At 42.2% G+C, this 18,654-nt stretch overlaps 2 protein-coding genes across 7 annotated transcripts in view; one reads left to right on the forward strand and one right to left on the reverse strand.

Annotated features, from left to right (window-relative positions):
- The window catches only part of LOC128609175 (target of Nesh-SH3), a 35,752-nt gene extending 34,586 nt beyond the window's left edge, over positions 1-1,166 (forward strand). For 2 of the 4 annotated variants that reach the window (XM_053627626.1, XM_053627627.1), the window contains exon 28: positions 91-1,166. In XM_053627626.1, coding sequence (XP_053483601.1) covers positions 91-206 — 116 coding nt within the window. In that variant the 3' untranslated portion in view covers positions 207-1,166. The remainder of the gene's footprint in view (positions 1-90) is intronic. The other 2 variants (XM_053627628.1, XM_053627629.1) reach the window with 1 other exon arrangement.
- An 8-nt stretch (positions 1,167-1,174) lies between these two features.
- On the reverse strand, positions 1,175-15,024 carry tfg (trafficking from ER to golgi regulator). Of its 3 annotated transcripts, none has more exons than XM_053627630.1 (8): positions 14,892-15,024; positions 12,114-12,301; positions 11,778-11,861; positions 5,997-6,143; positions 5,421-5,567; positions 3,637-3,780; positions 2,323-2,412; positions 1,175-2,067 (listed from the first exon to the last, which is right to left on the reverse strand). In XM_053627630.1, the coding sequence occupies exons 2-8, from the start codon at positions 12,295-12,297 to the stop codon at positions 1,676-1,678; spliced, it is 1,188 nt and encodes a 395-aa protein (XP_053483605.1). In that variant the 5' UTR covers positions 12,298-12,301; positions 14,892-15,024; the 3' UTR covers positions 1,175-1,675. The 3 variants fall into 3 exon arrangements, with proteins under 3 accessions (XP_053483605.1, XP_053483606.1, XP_053483608.1); XM_053627631.1 differs by having other exon boundaries at positions 12,114-12,298; positions 14,892-15,010; XM_053627633.1 differs by lacking the exon at positions 3,637-3,780.
- Between the last annotated feature and the right edge of the window lie 3,630 nt (positions 15,025-18,654).

Consider the following 18,654-nt stretch of genomic DNA (forward strand, 5'->3'; position numbering starts at 1 on the left):
GAGTAATTTCTGTTATAATTTCCAGCACTGGTATTTTTTTTTTCTTCTTTTAACCCTGCACAAATGTCTCGACGCTATCTTTTTTTTCAGGTTATTTCCGGTCCATACGCCAGGAACCTGTGAAGTTTGGCAAGATTGGTGGTAGAACCCAGATCAACTATGTATCCTGGTACGAGTGTGGAGTCCCCATTCCCGGGTCATGGTAGGACCCCTGAAGCTCTCCGAGGACGTGCCCGATTAGAATATATACTGTGCGAGAGATGACCAAGCAGACAGTGTATAAAGATGTACAGAAAGGGGGGGAAAAAAGTTAAAGAAAAAGGTTCTATCGAGTGCTATCTGCAGTATCTAATGGCACATATAATGCTTCATACTATTTATATGCAAAAAAAATTTATCAGACATTTAGTGAAATCGCAGAGTTTATGAAAGTACGGGGTAGCAGGCTCCCTGAATGTTTAAAACGTGTATATTATTTATCATGAGGCTGGGGATAACATACAGTAATTTCCTGGTGATTGGCAAAACAGATGGCATAAGCATCGAGAGGAAATGGGTCATACTGTGCAGCTGTTTAATATACAAACTAAAGCATGGGCACCTGAGATGGAATTTTACGCATTAGGTCTAATACATGTAATTTTCCAGAATCAAGCGAGTTAGAAAATAGTTTCAATAAAGTTTTGCACAATGCAAGTGTAGCTCATTTGGCAAATACAGGTATATATGTGTATATATGGCAACGGTGACTTAAGCACTCATTAGTATTGTGTTTTGTAGCTTTTGAGATGAATTATTACAAGGTGTTAACACAAAGATAATGTATGTTGATTTATACCTGATCAGTTGGAGATTTACAATCCAAGTTTATTGCAACGTTAACGCTATTTTTTTTTAAGCGAATGCTACGAAATGTATTACTTTTATTGCAGAATATTTTGCAGTTTCTATGTGAAGATGCACAAGGAAATAAATATTTTTCTCTGGATCTTTACACCAGTTGCATTAATCACACAGAGTACACCCTCGCGAATGCAACCCATTTAAGAGAGGGTTTGAATTGCGTCGCTTCACCTTTTAAGCATGCGGAATCTAACAGACGTTGCAGGAAACGTGTGGAACATCCCCGTTGCTATTTCACCCAAACAGAAAAAAAAAATCTAAACGTTTGATCTTTAGTTTTAAAGTCTTTATTCACCTCCAGAAAACAAATGTTACAGTTTATACAGAATGACTTGGGCCACCGTACAGGGCCAGTCAGGTATTAGTAAAAACTAGGAGAGGGGGAATGATGAAAAGGAGAGAATGAAGGGGGGGGGGTGGAAAGAGAATTAAACTATGTAATTTCCTTCAGCTGTGATTATATCTAGTGTTTCAACAGAAAGCAGACGTATGATTTAACACACAATAACACCAACGAGTAGACAAGTGTTAAAATAAAACTCGTACGCACTCCAAAACAAACCAAAACACACATGCACAGGTTGTTCTCACTCCAAAAACACACACAGCTCTCAACTCCTACGCCGTTTGGTCTCATCTGTGCAACCACACACAAATTCAATTTATCACATTCACTCACACACACACTCTCACACACACACACACACACACACACACACACACACAACACGTTGGGGTTTGATCTGTTGTACTCTAGTGCTGCAGCTGGTTTTTACCGGTAGCCGGGGCCGGGCTGAGTGTAGCCCTGGCCGTAAGGGGGCCGGTTGCGGGCATAGGGATTGGAGCCCCCGGGGGGCGGGGTCACACCTGGGGGCGGGGTGTATGCAGGACGAGTCTGATACCCCGGGGCCGGCTGGGAGGTGGGCGGCAGGCTGTAGTTGGCTGGCTGCTGAGAGGCCTGGGAAGTGTAGGTCTGAGAAGGAAACTGAGGTGGTGGATACTGGCTTGTACCCTGAGCCTGGGGAGGGGGCTGAGCCTGTGACTGGGCACTAAATCCAGGAGCGGAGCCAGGAGCAGCAGCCTGAGATGTAGGGGTAGGGTAATTCTGGAACTGTTGCTGAGACGGAGGGGCTTGAGGGCCACCAGGCTGAGTAGTATAACCCGCTGAAGACGAGAAACACAGACATAAAACTCATATCTTACACTCTAGCTAACCGTCATTTATTTATAATAAATAAATAAATAAATAACCCTAACATCATTAAAATAAATAAAAGACTGCGGGAGGTATGTTACGACTAGCTAGTTGTCCAAAGAGCCACTCGGAGGTCTTACAGCACAGAACTCAACACGCTGCATCTGAACATTAGCACCCGAGTTATAACAGGTCAATGCAGTGCTGAGGAAGAGGAACTTTACCAGGGTACTGCATGCCATACTGCTGCTGAGGAGCGGCCGCCTGCTGAGGAGGATAGCCACCTGGAGCTTGATACTGCTGATACATCTGACCTGAGAAACAGACAGACCAAACAGTCTCACACTGATCAGGGCAATATGAGCTTTCGAACAAAACCTGGGCTTGGAATAACACTAAATATACACATTTTACTCAGAAGATAAACCGGTCCACAAAAAGAAATCAAAACACACACACACACATATTGTGCAGCTGTGACTGTGTCCCCTGTTGTGTTGACCAGATGCTCAACACACAGGAAAGAAAACATCAACCCCCGTCCAAAAAACATGTCCTGTATGTCCTGTATGTCCTGTTAGCAGGACATCAAAAAAATAATACAAAATAAATAAATAAAAAGGCACAAAAACGTGTCCACACACGAGAAACTGACCGTATGGAATATAACAATTTTTAAAGATAAGTCATGGAGGGTTCATGGTGTGTTTGTGTGCACAGCACTAAGTAACAAATGAGAAACGTGTGTGTTTCAAAATATGGCACATTACTGGACTGATATCAATAAAGCAAAAGCAGAAAGACCAAGAGTTATAACTCTGTGAAACCATGAGTAACACCACGGTTTCCTTACTTGGACAGAGCTGACACGAGAGCTCTGTGGGAACGAAGTGGAACCGAATCCAACATGACCGAGGAAAACATTACGCTCCTCACTCAGTTGACAGGGTTTTTTTTCTTCTTCTATCTACATGCCTGTGTCCTCTCTCTTTACTGAGAAATGAAGTAACTATAGGAGAATGTGAGTTACAGTCTGAATCTATACACACTGGGGATTTCCCTGAACAGGAGACACAGACCTGCTTACGGGTGCATACACTTGTGCAGGGGTGACATTATGACTAAAATATACACAGTACTCCTCTCTCGGACTTTCAGCTCGAGATTCCCTTCAAGAGCGTTCTCCACACTTGTCTGAACGCTCGAGTCCGTACCCAGGATTGAATTGGGACTCGTTATTGTTGCAGGTTTGTATCTAAACACACACGTTCCTTCCTAAACATGGATGAATTAGGTCATTGTATACAACACTTCAGCTTGCGTGGAAACAAGGCACATTGTTTATTGTCCTTTTAATGCTTATTTATACGCATTACTTGCTTAATTGTTGTTTGTCTATTTTTCCTTGACACTGATAAGTGGTCCAGATGAAGCCTTTAAGCTGAAGATGCTCGCTTATTTAGAAACCTTTTTTGGGTCTGGAAAAAGAGTGAAAACACCATCAGAGTCTTTATTCCAGTGTGTGTGTGTGTATTTACCATCGATTGTGGTGGTAGAAGACTGCTGAACCCCTGAGTAAGGTGGGGCACCCTGAGCCCCTGCAGGAGGATGAGCTGCAGAGGAGGATGAGTTAATACTGTCAGGAGTGCCAGAGCGCTCTTCCACTGCAGCCACTGCTGGGGCTGAGAGAGAGAGAGAGAGAGGGGGGGGGGGGGGGGGGAGAAGGATAGAAATAGAGAAAGACAGAGAGAAGTGGAGAAATAAAGAGAGGGAGAGAGAGAGGGGAGAGAAGGGGAGAGAAAAGGGGAGAGAGAGAGAAGGGGATAGAGAGAGAGAGAGAAGGAGATAGAGAAAGAGAAGGGGAGAAGGAGAGAGAGAAGTGGGGAGAGAGAGAGAGAAGGGGAGAAGGAGAGAGAGAAGTGGAGAAGGAGAGAGAGAAGTGGGGAGAGAGAGAGAGAAGGGGAGAAGGAGAGAGAGAAGTGGGGAGAGAGAAGGGGAGAAGGGGAGAGAGAAGTGGGGAGAAGGGGAGAGAGAAGTGGGGAGAGAGAGAGAGAGAGAAGGGGAGAAGGAGAGAGAGAAGGGGAGAAGGAGAGAGAGAAGTGGGGAGAGAGAGAGAGAAGGGGAGAAGGAGAGAGAGAAGTGGGGAGAGAGAAGGGGAGAAGGGGAGAGAGAAGTGGGGAGAAGGGGAGAGAGAAGTGGGGAGAAGGGGAGAGAGAAGTGGGGAGAGAGAGTGAGAGAGAAGGGGAGAATTAGAGAGAGAAGTGGGGAGAGAGAAGGGGAGAAGGAGAGAGAGAAGTGGGGAGAGAGAGAGAAGGGGAGAAGGAGAGAGAGAAGTGGGGAGAGAGAGAGAGAAGGGGAGAAGGAGAGAGAGAAGTGGGGAGAGAGAGAGAGAAGGGGAGAAGGAGAGAGAGAAAGAGAAGGGGAGAAGGAGAGAGGGTGGAGGAGAGAGAGAAGGAGAGAGGGTGGAGAGAGAGGGGTCAGGAGTGGTGGGACATGGTCCAGATGCAGCCCCAACAAGGTATTTTATTTAACCAAAGCGAACACTTTAAAGAGAGTCAGTAGCAGAGTCAGTACCTGTTTGTTGGCCGCGACTCTAGTTTTCAAAATGTAAACAATTGCAGCTTCTGCAGATTCTCTGGTGTGTCTTGTTCTCGCCAATCTCAGGCATTCATGTAAATTATTTCGCTGATATCAGCTCATCGGACCAGATTCCTCGAAGCGAGAGACCTTACCTCAGAAACGAGCGTTTTCAGACTGTACTTTAGACCTACCCTCTCGTATGATTAGCGAACTCACGATAGGACTCGTTAAAAACCGAAACCAGAAAGGACAGAGAAGTATGCTTTCATTCTCCCCGCATCGGACTGGAAAACATCTGTCGCACGTGTCAAATGCGGTCACGTGAAGCGCCGCTACCAAGTTAAACAGAACGACTCCCAAATGCCTGATTGTTACTGGTTAAAAACATGACAATAAATAACTGTCGCGCGGTCACGAGAGCTGCTTTCTGTGGCTGAATCTTGCATGGCGTCTACAACGAGCATGCAGGGGCCTAGAGATCCAGAGTTATACCCCACGTAGACCTCAAAATTAACTGAGAATTGACTTCGCTTCACTAAAACTATGCACGTAAAATTCTGCTAAGAAGATATTACAAACGAACAAACAAATAAATAAATAAATGTTAATAATGCCTCAAAGTAGCCTAAGCGACTTTTACTTAATAAACGATGGGAAATCTAATTTAATCTTAATTAAGCACTGTTTTTAATATCTACTCCTGAGGCATACTACTCCAGTAAACCTCTATAAGTGCGTGTACCTGGAGCAGGCTCTTCAGACAGGCCAAACGCTGAGATAACGTTCTTGCTGACCTCTTCTTGGTTCTTCAAGGGGTCAAAGGCAGACATGCTAGCAGCGCTGACTGGAGGAGCCTGCTTCACTGCTGTGTATACAGCATCCACACATTCTGTAAGACACACACACACACACAGCAACAAGGCTTCAGGCTTTCATTCAACAGTCCACCGTTTACTCAAAGCAGCTTAACGCATTCATTTCAAAACATCATGACGGACTATTGGACGAAACCTCTCACTCCATCGGCTTCTCGAGAAAGGTCTGGTTATCTTCACCGTGTGAGCTGTTTGTTATACAGTGCTTGTAATGAACTGGGAAGATAAACTAGTTTAGACTAAACTTAGCTAGGATGCAATGCTGTACTATATATTGTTGTAGTTTCATGACGGTTTACATTAAGGATACTGGCCTTGATAAGGGATCTGTTCAATATGATGGCTTCTAGCATAACTGTATTCTCTTGAAGTGTGTCTAGACACTGGTTTCTGACTTATTCTGACAAGGGCAGGTAAGGAAGACAGGTTTTATGGTGGTATACCCGTTTCAGGGTGGTTGCTCTCCAGTGCAGGCTCTGAGGGCGGCTCCAGGCTGTCCAGCAGGCTGTTGATTCGGTTCCTCAGCTGGATCAGCTCCTTGCGCAGGTGTTTAACCTGAGACGACTCCAGCGGCCGCGGCTGCCCGTTCACTGCGGAAACACGATCAATCATTTCTCTCGACTGGAGACGTGCAAGTATGCGGAGCACACTGAAAAGAGCAGACTACCCCGGCGGCCGGCTGAACGAATTGTTTCAGGCTCCACGACACACCCGCTCATTAACTCACTGACTCACTGTAGAATCGACCCGTCTTTTACTCGAGTCACACGTTTGGGACACACACATGCACGTGAGGTCGAGAAGCCACAGACCAGCAATCGACCTCTACAAGCTTGGCCTGGAAAAATACACCTCCCTCCATATCTTTCCTCCCCTCCCATTGTTCTCCATTGCTTCGCTTTACGACCCTTTTGGCAGAAAGAGGCAGGGCTGCAACCAAAAACATCGGACAGGAAATCACATTATCTATTTCACACTCATATACTGAACCACTCGATGATGCGCGGATATTTTTTTCAAGTCAGGAGTTCATGAAATTACCACACAAACGAAGTGTAAACACTCAATTCCCAATTTGTATCTCTGTACAATGTGTGCTATGGCTCCCCCTGGTGGACGTCTATATGTCATGGTAAAATGAAGCACTTCTAGGATTACGTCGATGCAGATCAGATGTAAAGTCAAGGTTATGAACTCTCTACACTCACTAGACTGCAAACACGCACGATTTTACATAATAGGTGCCAACTGTAGTCTGCATCACACCGGCCCACTGCTGATTATTTTCCTATGACACCATGTCCTAAATTGTTCGATTACTTACATAGTTTAGGGGTACATCATTTTATTTAGGATTCAGCCTTGCAATACAAAAAGAAGTATTACTGGAACCGCTCGCTGGCCGTAAGAGAGTAAATACTTCAGCATCGTCATGTGGTAAATGTTCTTTTCCCTAATTTTCTTTCTGAACACGTCTGTCTTCTCATTTTACATAATTAGATCTCTCCTTAACAACCCGACAGCTGGTCAGTGTTATACAGATGTGTCTCAGGCGTGCAATAGTGGCGTTAAGTTGTGTATTAATGACTGTCTCCTTCCCCTTAAAATCTGACAAACGATTCACTACATCTGCCAAGTTTGACTGCCTTTTTTAACTTTTTGGGAAGAAAAAACATTTCGTTCGAACTTATAATTATTTCAGGAAGCGATAACATAGACGAGGAGGTGGGCCAAGTGCTAAATTAACGTTTTACGCTCAATTTATTACACTTGACCTCAAGATGGCTGTGTAACACGGATTGAAATCAAGAGAATATCTCGGCCTTTTTTGACTGAATAAAATTGTTACGGTTGACCGTACTATATAACAAAAACACTCACTGAGAACTTTATTAGGAACACCTTATTCATGCAATTCTCTAAGCCAACCGTGTGGCAACTGTGCAATCATAAAATCATGCAGATATGGGCCAACAGCTTCTGGTAATGCTCACATCAACCATCAGAATGAGGGGAAAATGTGATCTCAGTGATTTTAACGGTGGTATGATTGTCGGTACCAGTCGAGCTGGATTGAGTATTTCTATAACTGATGATCTCCTGGGATTTTCACACACAGCAGTGTGTAGAGTTTACTCAGAATGGTGCAATAAAGAAGAACATCCAGTGAGGGCAGTTCTGAGGAGACGCCTTGTTGATGAGGGAGATCAGTGGAGAATGGACAGACTGGTTCGTGCTGACAGAAAGGCTACAGTAACTCAGATAATCACTCTGTATAACTGCGGTGAGCAGAAAAGCATCTCAGAATGCACAACATGTCGGACCTCGAGGAGGATGGGCTACAACAGTAGAAGACCACGTCGGGTTCCTCTTCTCTCAGACAAGAACAGAAAGCTGAAGCTGCAGTGAGCACAGATTCACCAAAACTGCACAGGTGAAGACTGATGATTGCACCATTCATTCACCAAAACTGCACAGGTGAAGACTGGAGAAACATAGCCTGGTCTGATGGATCTCGATTTCTGCTGAGGAACACAGATGTTAGGGTCAGAATTTGGTACCAACAGCATGAATCCATGGACCCAACCTGCCTTACACCAACAGCATGAATCCATGGACTCAACCTGCCTTGTGTTAACAGTCCAGGCTGGTGGAGGTGGTGTAATGGTGTGGGGAATGCTTTCTTCAAACACTTTAATACCAAATCAATCATGGCTTGAATGCCACGGCCTGTTTGAGTATTGTTCCTGAACATGTGCATCTCATCACCACCACAATTTACCATCTTCTAATGGCTATGATCATTCCAGTGTTCTTCAGTGATCTTCCCAGTCACCGGATCTGAATCCAGTAGATCACCTTTGGGATGCGGTAGAACGGGAGATTCACAACATGAAAGTGCATCTGAAAAATCTGCAGGAATTGCGTGATGCAATCATGTCGACATGGACCAGAACCTCAAAGGAAGGTTTCCAACATCTTGTGGAATCCATGCCATGAAGAATTGAAGCCGTTTTGGGAGCAAAAAGGAGGTCCTACCCGGCATTAACATAGTGTTCCTAATAAAGTGAGTATGTTTTATGGTTATAGTTAAGAGAGGAAAAGATTTCTCTTAGGATGGAGGTTTGGCTGGAGAGTTACAGAAGATGGCAGTGTTTTGCAGTCTGCGAGTCTGCAATCAGACACCACCTCCATGCCTGCAATAATTTTTTCATCCAACAACAAATGTAAGTGCCTGGAGTTGTCTAGTGGAACACTGACAGGAATTGGGTGCTGTGGTCAAACACAAAAATGTAGCATTTTAGTAACGAACACTGAAGGTGGGTTTGGAGTTCAAAGAAAGATGGTTACTCGGACAAGAAATTAAACCTCACTGTTAAGTATAGTGGAAGATCTGTTGAATGTTTTTCCTCCAAAGGTCCAATGAACCTTGTTAGGATACAAGGTTAATCATGGATGCCATGGATACCAGGATATCCTGAGGTACTGGGTCAAGGTTGGATCTTTCAGCAGGACAATGATCCAGAATGCGTGTCCGAATCCACAGAAGCATAGTTCAATGACCACAGAATCATGGTCATCACAGACACAACCTAAATCTCACTGAAAACCCGTGGTGAACTGAAGAAGAGTCCAAAAGAGAGGACCCTGGAGGATCTGCAGTGATTCTGTATTGAGGAGTGGCCACAGATTCTTAGCTCTCCAATATTATAAAGCATTAGAGGTTGCACAAAATACTAAAAGCAGAGTGACAATTACGTCATATGGTTTTGTAGTGAAAAAACAAAACAATTAAAAGTTGCTCATATTTTCAGTGTGATTAACCTTATAAACCAGAAAAAAAAGATGTTTTAAAATTAAACAATGTGGTTATTCACATGCATTCACAAATATCACGTTGTCTGAGCTGACGGTCGTTCATTGATGGATTTATTTTAAATATATTTACAAATGAAATTATAATTTGCAAAAACCTGCGAGTGGTAGACAAATTCAAGTGTCACATTGATAGATAAAATAAAAAAAAGATAATTCAGAGAGTCAAATTAAATGTCACACCAACAATAAAATGTAACTGAACCTGGTATTTGAACCAATCCCTGGGGAATGACCGGTTCTACCAATCAACCAGGGATTGTTAGGACTGTAGATTTCTGTGCTTTTTGTGCATCCATAAGCAGTAATATATTTTATATATATATATATATATATAGCATTTATGTATTACTTTTTATAGATGCAAAAAAAAAAAAAAAGCACGGAACTAAACTACAGTCCTAAATGAATAATATATATTCTGGTGTGTGTGTATTGGGGTGTTTAAGTTTTATATAATTGGACAAACATTTGTGTAAAGTTTTAGTCTTAAATTTATATTTGTAACATTCAGTTTGAGGATTTTATTTTAAATTCCAACTAATCTATCATGAAAATAATCATTAGTTGCAGCCCTGCTGATGAGGTTGGAGAATACATGGTGAGGGATCTGAGACCGTTCCTCCATACAGAATCTCTCCAGATCCTTCACATTTCGAGGTCCATGCTGGTGGACTCTCCTCTTCAGTTCACCCCACAGGTTTACTATGGGGTTCAGGTCAGGGGACTGGGATGGTCATGGCAGGATCTTGATTTTGTGGTCAGTAAACCATTTTTGTGTTGGTTTTGATGTATGTTTTGGATCATTGTCCTGCTGGAAGATCCAACCACGGCCCATTTGAAGCTTTCTGTCAGAGGCAGTCAGGTTTTCATTTAATATCTGTTGATATTTGATCGAGTCCATGATGCCATGTATCCTAACAAAATGTCCAGGTCCTCTGGCAGAAAAACAGCCCAAAACATTAAAGATCCACCACCATATTTAACTGTGGGCATGAGGTACTTTTCCATATGGCTACCTCTCTGTGTGCGCCAAAACATCCTCTGGTCTTTATTACCAAAAAGCTCTATTTTGGTTTCATCTGACCATAGAACCCGATCCCATTTGAAGTTCCAGTAGAGTCTGGCAAACTGAAGACGCTCGAGATTGTTTTTGGATGAGAGTAGAGGCTTTTTTCTCGAAACCCTTCCAAACAGCTTGTGGTGATGTAGGTGACTTCAGATTGTAGTTTTGGAGACTTTCTGACCCCAAGACACAACTACCTTCTGCAATTCTCCAGCTGTGATCTTTGGGGATTTTTTTATCCACTCGAACCGTCCTCTTCACAGTGTGTTGAGACGATACAGACACACGTCCAATTCCAGGTTGATTCATAACATTTCCAGTTGACTGGAACTTCCTAATTATTGCCCTGATGGTGAAATGGACATTTTCAATGCTTGTGCTATTTTCTTATAGCCACGTCCCATTTTGTGAAGCTCAACAACCTTTTGCCACACATCACAACTATATTCCTCGCTCTTACCCATTGTTATGAATGACTAAGGGAATTTGGTCTGTGTGTTACCTCATATTTATACCCCTGTGAAACAGGAAGTCATGGTTGAACAATTTCCTGTTCTTAGTCACCCAGGTGTACTAACCAAAAAAAAAAAAGGTAAAGTATCAATGGGAATATACTTCAAATATATTTCTCTCATATGAATTCATACTGTAGGGGTTCCAATAATTGTTGCATACCTATATTTAACAAAGATATTTTTTTTGGATAAACCTGTGTTTTGTTTGCAATTGTTTGATATCCATGAGAGCCGATAATTTGTGTGAATTCTTTTAAACAAAAGATCAAAAGATTAAACAAAGAAATTCTCACAGCCTCCTTTGCTCATATTTATCAAGGGTGCCAATATTAGTGGAGGGCGCTGTATGTGCTTACATCAAAATATTAACTGTACAGTGGGATTATCATGAATCATATAGTACCCAGCACTTTTGCTGTTCTCTTCACATTTTGTTGTTTGTCACAATTAATATTAGTGACATATTCATTCATAAACATGCCTCGAATGGTTTTTATCTTTAAAAATAAATAAATAAAAAGCCAGAGTTTTCCAGAAGGGATTACTGTGGGGTCATTTATTCGTCACAGCTGGACAGGGATTATCTGATGTATTCAAGCCCTTAAATCTCAACACAACATGTGGTGGTGTGGTCTGTTTAAAGAAAGTCAGGACTGTATTCAAGTCTGTGCTGTTATAAAATAAAAACATAAAATAAAACTGTGCTGTTTGGGAAAAGTGAGCAGTCTGGGAAAGGTACATATATCACCAAACAGGAAATCACTCACCGAATAGAGTGAGCTTTAATATTCTGCTGCACTGGATGGCGAAGGACAGATCAGAGCTGTCAAAGATGGTGATAAGGTCATCATCTGCAAACAGAAGAAAAGGGAATGATCCAGAGAGGATAAAAACAATAATCTTCTGATCTAGATCTGCTTGTGGATAACAATCAGCTTCACTCGTCAGTAATGTTAGATAGCTCTTACAAAGTTCTTATGAAATGACTGATTGCAGGAGCGAGCACAGAAGTTCATGACATGGTGGAAATAAAGCTCAACACCTAATGAGAAACTTTACTGGCATAGGTTTAGTCTGAATCTGCAAGATGAATGGAAAAGCACCTTCGTCCTTGTATTTGATGGCGACTTCGTCGCTGCTCTGGAGCTGGCCGCGAAAAACGCGCTGCATCATGAGCAAGAGCTCGTCGTAGGTGATGTCTTCATTGTGGATGGGGATACGGCGGATGTCATCGCCTAGCTGAGCCTTGATGATCAGCTTCCCACTCAGGTCCAGCTGGCCATTCATACTGCTGAAACACACACACACACGATTACTGAAACACAGCATGCACAATGACTGCATGGTTGAACAACCCGTACAGGATTTCGCCCAAATCCGTGAAAAATCCGCTGTAATTTTGAAACACTGTAAGCTCCTAGGAATACCGAATTTCGTGTTCATTTCTGCCATCGCAAATTCCTAGAAAGACTGGTTTAACTGCTTGTGAAATCCTAACACTTTCAACAACCTGTTATCAACCAACAGCCAGGAAACTGGTGCCACCTTTGAGCTCGGTCACCTGATCTAATCCGGTTCTTTAAAACACGGTACAAACCTTATCTACTTCTGAATTAGAGTGGACATTTACCCATGACTAAACTTTGCAGAAAAGATTAACCTATGTTACTGCTGGAGATGATAGGAGACGTGTTGTCATTTTACAGCAATAAAAAAATCATTTGCCAAAACAAAAAGGTGGAAAATCTGCCAAAAACGCTGATTCTAAACCTTTCTTCAATCCCACTTTTACACGTGTAAGAGCACGACACCACTTTGTACCGGAACCCAGACGTTAGCATCACACTGGTTCCCTCGAGAAAAACCCAGATGGCTTTTCACATAGGCTTTTGGATTTTCGCAAAAAAAACAAAACAAAAAAAACAAAAAAAAAGGCACTGTGATAATACTAACCTGTCGAGATAATTTCCACCAACGAATACAAACAGGAACTCCAACGAACACGAACCGGAACGTTTCTGGGTTTTGGCGCTACAAAACGGAGTTTTTTTTTTACTGGCTGTTGAACCTGCTGGCCTGCTCGACAACTATGACACTTCACGTCCGGGCATGAAATCTGCTTGCCCCAGCGCAAGCACTAAATATATGAACACATCTCTATATATGTATATACTAGAGATACTCCGATCAGGATTTTTGAGCCGATACTGATTACCGATTTCTTGTCATCATGATCGACAGATCCAGATCCCGATCGTTCAAGCTTTATACAAGTCATACGTAAGCTTTCTGTTGACGGTAACTGTTAACCTTCCTCGTCATCGAAATGCGATCTGTCCCTGAGATCGGGCCAAATTTCGAGAGAACAGATCGAGTCGTAGGACGTGATTATCGTCCGATACCGACTGGCGGACGATCGATCCATAGTTTTAACACCGTACAAGCCTTAAGAGTCAAAAACAGACTATTTTAGTTTTCGACTTGTGGCGGCTACACCAAATTTTACGCTTCGCAAAACAACCTCTCTCTTCCAAGGGTTAATCCTGCACGTACTCAACCTGTTCGTCTCTGATGACCGTGGCAAGCCGCCCGGTGACCCTAATTGAAAGGAATATGATATGCAGAAGAGTCCGGTGAAATAGCAGAAAGGAAAACAAGACCTTTAATAATTACGACCCTGGTAATCTGAGCCGAGTCGGGCCTGGCTTCAGGAGCACTACAGACTGACTGTAATGCCACAGAAGAGTCTAAGGGTCAGAACGGGAACAATGATTTGGCTTTCTCAGTACAGACTTTGGCCAGAGAAAGGAAGCCTGAGGACGGGAAGACAGAAGTACTGGTGAAAAGGGGGTGCATTTGAGAAGAATAAAATACAGCTCAAACAGCAACCAATAGAAGCTTTAGCTCATACTGATATTCAGTACTCAGTACTATTCGACTGACTCAGGTATTATCGACTTAACAACAGGTCTGCATACAGGAAAAACTACCCAGCCCTGTTTACTAACCTATAACCAAGTCACACGTAAACTAAAACGTCATATATAAATTTCGTAGACTTTCTGACAGACATGGGCGAGGCTCGAGCTCTCTACTTTATTAGCTAAACAGCTAACGGAGCTATATTGCTAGCTAAGTAGTACAGCAGTTTAACATTTCTTTCGACAATAAAAAATACTCAATTAAAAATAACGGAAAGCTTTGAGGGTAGGGGAACCCCTTTATAAAAGGTTCTCGAAAATATTTCCAGTTGTATAAGTAGTCACTCTGGCTAAATGAATAAAGTATGTGCTAGGAAAGCTATCGCAATCCGTCAGGCCATTTTAGCTGCGTTGCTGGCAGGACATTTTAACCCTGCCAAATAGTGCTCCGCGTTTAGAACGGCGTTATGCTTCTCTCAACACCCGTATTCTGGTCATTTCTACCCGGCTGCCCAATCAGCGTTGTAGTTTAAAATCGAAGGGCAGTGGTTAGCCAATCACAATGCAGGAGCATTCGTAGAAAACGGGTGTAAAAAAATAACGCCGCAGGAGCTGTCGGATCAACTTCCTGCAAAATAAAACAACCGCACTCTTTAACTTGAAGCATCTCTGCCGGCGTTAACGTAAAGACCAGAGAATTTTAAAACACTGCTTTCTAAAAATATTAACATAAAGAATAGGAGAACTTATACACTGGTTAGACGTTTTTGAAACGATAATGTAATACTCGTACTTCGTACCAAACGTTGTTTTTTTTTTTTGTTTGCCCCACTTTCCAGAGGCTAAACTGACGCTAACGCTAGCGGTGCCGGAGCCTGAAACACGTAGGCTACATACTAATATTTAATGTGTGACACGGGACACAAACATATGTTTTGCTATCAAATAGTATTGTTGTACCTGGTGTTTAGGCTGTTGATCCCGCAGCGGCACACAGTCTTTTAACAGGACCAGTATCCACTGGACTAGATTCGAGAAGCGCTACACATCCGGAAGTGACTCGACCTGTACGTGGCAAACACAGAGTCGCGCATGCGCAGTAGATTCAGTCACACTGCTATTGAGTTTGATGGTTGGGTTACAGAACAAAATAGTGGGCCATATCAGCCAACATGTCACGATCCAAAAGAATCAGGATAACCTTTTAAAAAATAAATAAATAAATAAATAACAACGAGAACCCAGATAAGAAAACACTCAGTGTTTCTAAGGTGAATAAGAAAGGTGATAGTGTCATTTGGTTATATTATATATCTCAAATATGGCTGTTCCCAGTAGTGTTCATTTTGACAGCATTTTTTAAAATTTAGTCTTCGTCCTGTGTAAAATGTCCTTGAAGAAAAATCACATTTAGTCAACCTTATCCTGGATTTTTTTAGTCACGTTTTAGTTGACTAAAAATCTGGCCATTTTTAGTCTTATTTTAGTCAAAGAAAACCCTAAGTATTTTAGTCTAGTTTTAGTCAATGAAAACTGTAGACATTTTTAGCTACAAGATTCCATCCATCCATCCATCTTACATACCGCTTATCCATCAGGGTCGTGGGGAACCTGGAGCCTATCCCAGGGAGCATGGGGCACAAGCCGGGGTACACCCTGGACAGGTGCCAATCCATCACAGGGCACAATCACATACACATTCACACACCCATTCATACACTATGGACACTTTGGACACGCCAATCAGCCTACCATGCATGTCTTTGGACTGGGGGAGGAAAGCGGAGTACCGGGGAGAACATGCAAACTCCGAACACACAGGGCCACGGTGGGAATCGAACCACCGACCCTGGAGGTGTGAGGCCACTGTGCGCCCTAGCCATAAGATTATTACTGATTAACATTTCAGTCAATCTGATCTAGCCAGTGGTGGGAAGGTGTGTGGGGGGTGTAAATATGTGTCAATATAATATAAACATATAAATATAAATACCTCTTTAATATATAAAATTACACTTATTTCATGTCTCCTGCAAACAATATGTTTTCTTGAGTATCAAGACAGGAACATTCATGAATTACTGTATGTGTGGCACAAAACACACCTTCCATATCACGACCCTCTCACTTCTATCTTTTCACCAGGTGGTCCACAGTAATTTAATATAGTCTTTTTTTAATTCTGCCCAACTGACTGTCTCTCTCCCCTTCAAACTCTTCTCTCTCTCTTTCTTGCCTTTTTTTGGACTATCAACAGAAATAAGAGTGGCAGCCTGTGTCAGTGCGATTATTTTTTTTTAAAAAGTGGTACAGTAAAAGCCCATAGTGTCTTGAGAATCTATATAAATGGCAGCTAAAACACTTTAGAAACATTGCACGTCTCTATGTGTAAGTACTGACCATATTGCGCAACTACACGCAGAATAGCCCTACTATGCTTTCGGGAAGGAAAAAAAAAACAGTCTAATATTTTGTCTCCTTTTTTCAGTCGACGGAAATGAAAAGAGTTTTTGGTAAAGTTTTTATTTTTTAAACTACATTTTAGTCTCGAGTTTTTCCGTCAACAATATTGCATGTTGATATAATCACAGTTAGTGTTTAATGACGTCGGTGCCGTCTCGTCATCGTCCTGTCTTCGTCATGGAAAGGAAGGTCGTGGACGAAAACTTCTCGTCGTAGTTTTCATTAACGAAATTAACATTAGTTCTCAGGATGATCACGGTTTGGGAGAATTCCTTTCTGGGAACGTTCATTTTGACCACGTCTGAATTTTTTCTGTATTAATAACGTGTCCCAAAATTCTCCATACATAGGGGACTATGTTCGCCAGGACCACGTCGGTCGTGTCTTCGTCAGCGGATGTTCGTGGGCGTCCGCTTCTTCTCGGTTGTTCCGCAACACTTGCGGTCTTTTTGAATTTATTAATAAGTTTGGCAGCAGTGTCTGTGCTTGCCATGTTTCCGGTTAAAGTCCATCTCAACCTTGCGACAGATTGATTTCAATACGTTCTTCTTTTGTCAAAGGCGTTCTTAAAGTCTATCTAAAAAAAAAGAAAATATAATATAAACTAAGTATGAAAATATTTGGAAGACATTTTGCTACAAAGTGTTCATTTCCCCTATGTATGGAGACTTTTGGGACACCAGGAATTCATGTTCTCACAGTGTTTGTGCATGATAAATGATAAACCTAACCCTAGGGTTAATTGTTACTGTGGCTGAATGAATGAATTTTATGTATGTGCCTTGATTGTACGCGTTTGTATGCATGCAGTACACGCACAGAATAAAGATACTCAGCTCTACTTTTCCTTGTCAGTGCGGTGATAACTTCAGTAAGTGTCTTTTACATGAAAATATAAAAAACTATTTTAAAGGTACATCATTGGATCTTAAGGACCACTGTTGAACATGTAATGATCATAATAATAAAGATTTAAAGGTGCACTACATGTACGTTCCCATGTAAAAGATCTACACCCTGAGGGTGGGTCAGGTGTTCTTAGGCATCAAAGTCTCATTAATAGTAAAAGCAACCATTTCTGACCTATACTGTGCCTGTATCAGTCTGTAACAGCCCGATAACCGTGATAAGAGGACTATCGTAAAGTGCTATCTTACTGCTGACTCTTTCGTAACCTTTATCTATCCTATGCGCCCCGCTTCCTTCTCTCAGACCAACTTCTAATGAATTATTGTTCTGCCTTTACCTGCTGCCACTCTGAATTTTCTAGGAGCCCAATTAATTCTTTACCTAGTAACTTCTAAAAAATTTTTTTGCAAGTATTATCAGGTGACACCCTCTAGATCCTGAATACAGCATGAAAAAGAAATGTTTGACCCCTCTAGATCTTCTGACTGTACAGATAGAGTACCTCTATAGATCTCAACTCTCAACAGTTGAGAAGTATATATATATATATATATATATATATATATATATATATATATGTCTCTAGAGTTTACACAGAACGTTGAAACCCGCCAAAAAACATCCACTGAGTGGGAGTTCGGCGGGTGGAAACGTGTTGATGAGAGAGGTCAGAGGAGAATGGCCAGACTAGCTCGAGCTAACAGGAAGTCTAGAGTAACTCAAATAACTTTACAACCGCGGTGAGTAGAAAAGCATCCCATGAAGTACATGTCAAACCTTGATGCAGATGGGCGACAACAGCAGAAGACCATGTTGGATTCTACTCCTTTCAACCAAGAACCCCCCCCCCCCCTCGCCCAATGGAAACCCTCATGGAATTTGTCATGGTTTTAATGGAAACTGTAAGGGTTCCTGTGAATCTCTACTGGTAATTTCAATTGGTGGAATGTAATGTCTAGTGGATACCATTAAGGATCTATAACGGTTAGATTACGGTCTGTAGTGGTATTTGTATTTGGAAACCATTCGTATTTCTGTGATGTCTGTATTTTTTTTTTTTTCCCTCCAGCAGGGCAGGCTCACCAAAACAGCTGGACGGTTAAAGATTGGAACGATCCAATCTTAAACTGTCCAACTGACTGATTAGATAATGACCTGAACGGTCAGGTGCATAGGTATTCTTATTAAAGTGGCCAGTGAGTGTATATAACATAATCTAATCCAACAGCCTGAACTGATGAAGTGCATGGATTATAGAAGCAGCCCTGCTGTTACAGAAGAGCAAACCAGGTCAACCGTCTGTGGTCCATATCAGGTGAAGGCCCAGGTACCGACAAGTTTAATAGCAATT

This window comes from Ictalurus furcatus, chromosome 6 (genome assembly GCF_023375685.1).
Source record: "Ictalurus furcatus strain D&B chromosome 6, Billie_1.0, whole genome shotgun sequence".
Taxonomy (NCBI): Eukaryota; Metazoa; Chordata; class Actinopteri; order Siluriformes; family Ictaluridae; genus Ictalurus; species Ictalurus furcatus.

Bases quoted from the DNA above. Each gene is read 5' to 3' on its own strand.
- tfg (XM_053627630.1), bottom strand. From the start codon at position 12,297: ATGAATGGCCAGCTGGACCTGAGTGGGAAGCTGATCATCAAGGCTCAG. The intron at 3,781-5,420 runs GTACACGCACTT...TCTCTCTCTCAG, and splicing joins GTCTGAAGAGCCTGCTCCAG to CCCCAGCAGTGGCTGCAGTG. The intron at 2,068-2,322 runs GTAAAGTTCCTC...TCTCGTCTTCAG, and splicing joins GTATGGCATGCAGTACCCTG to CGGGTTATACTACTCAGCCT.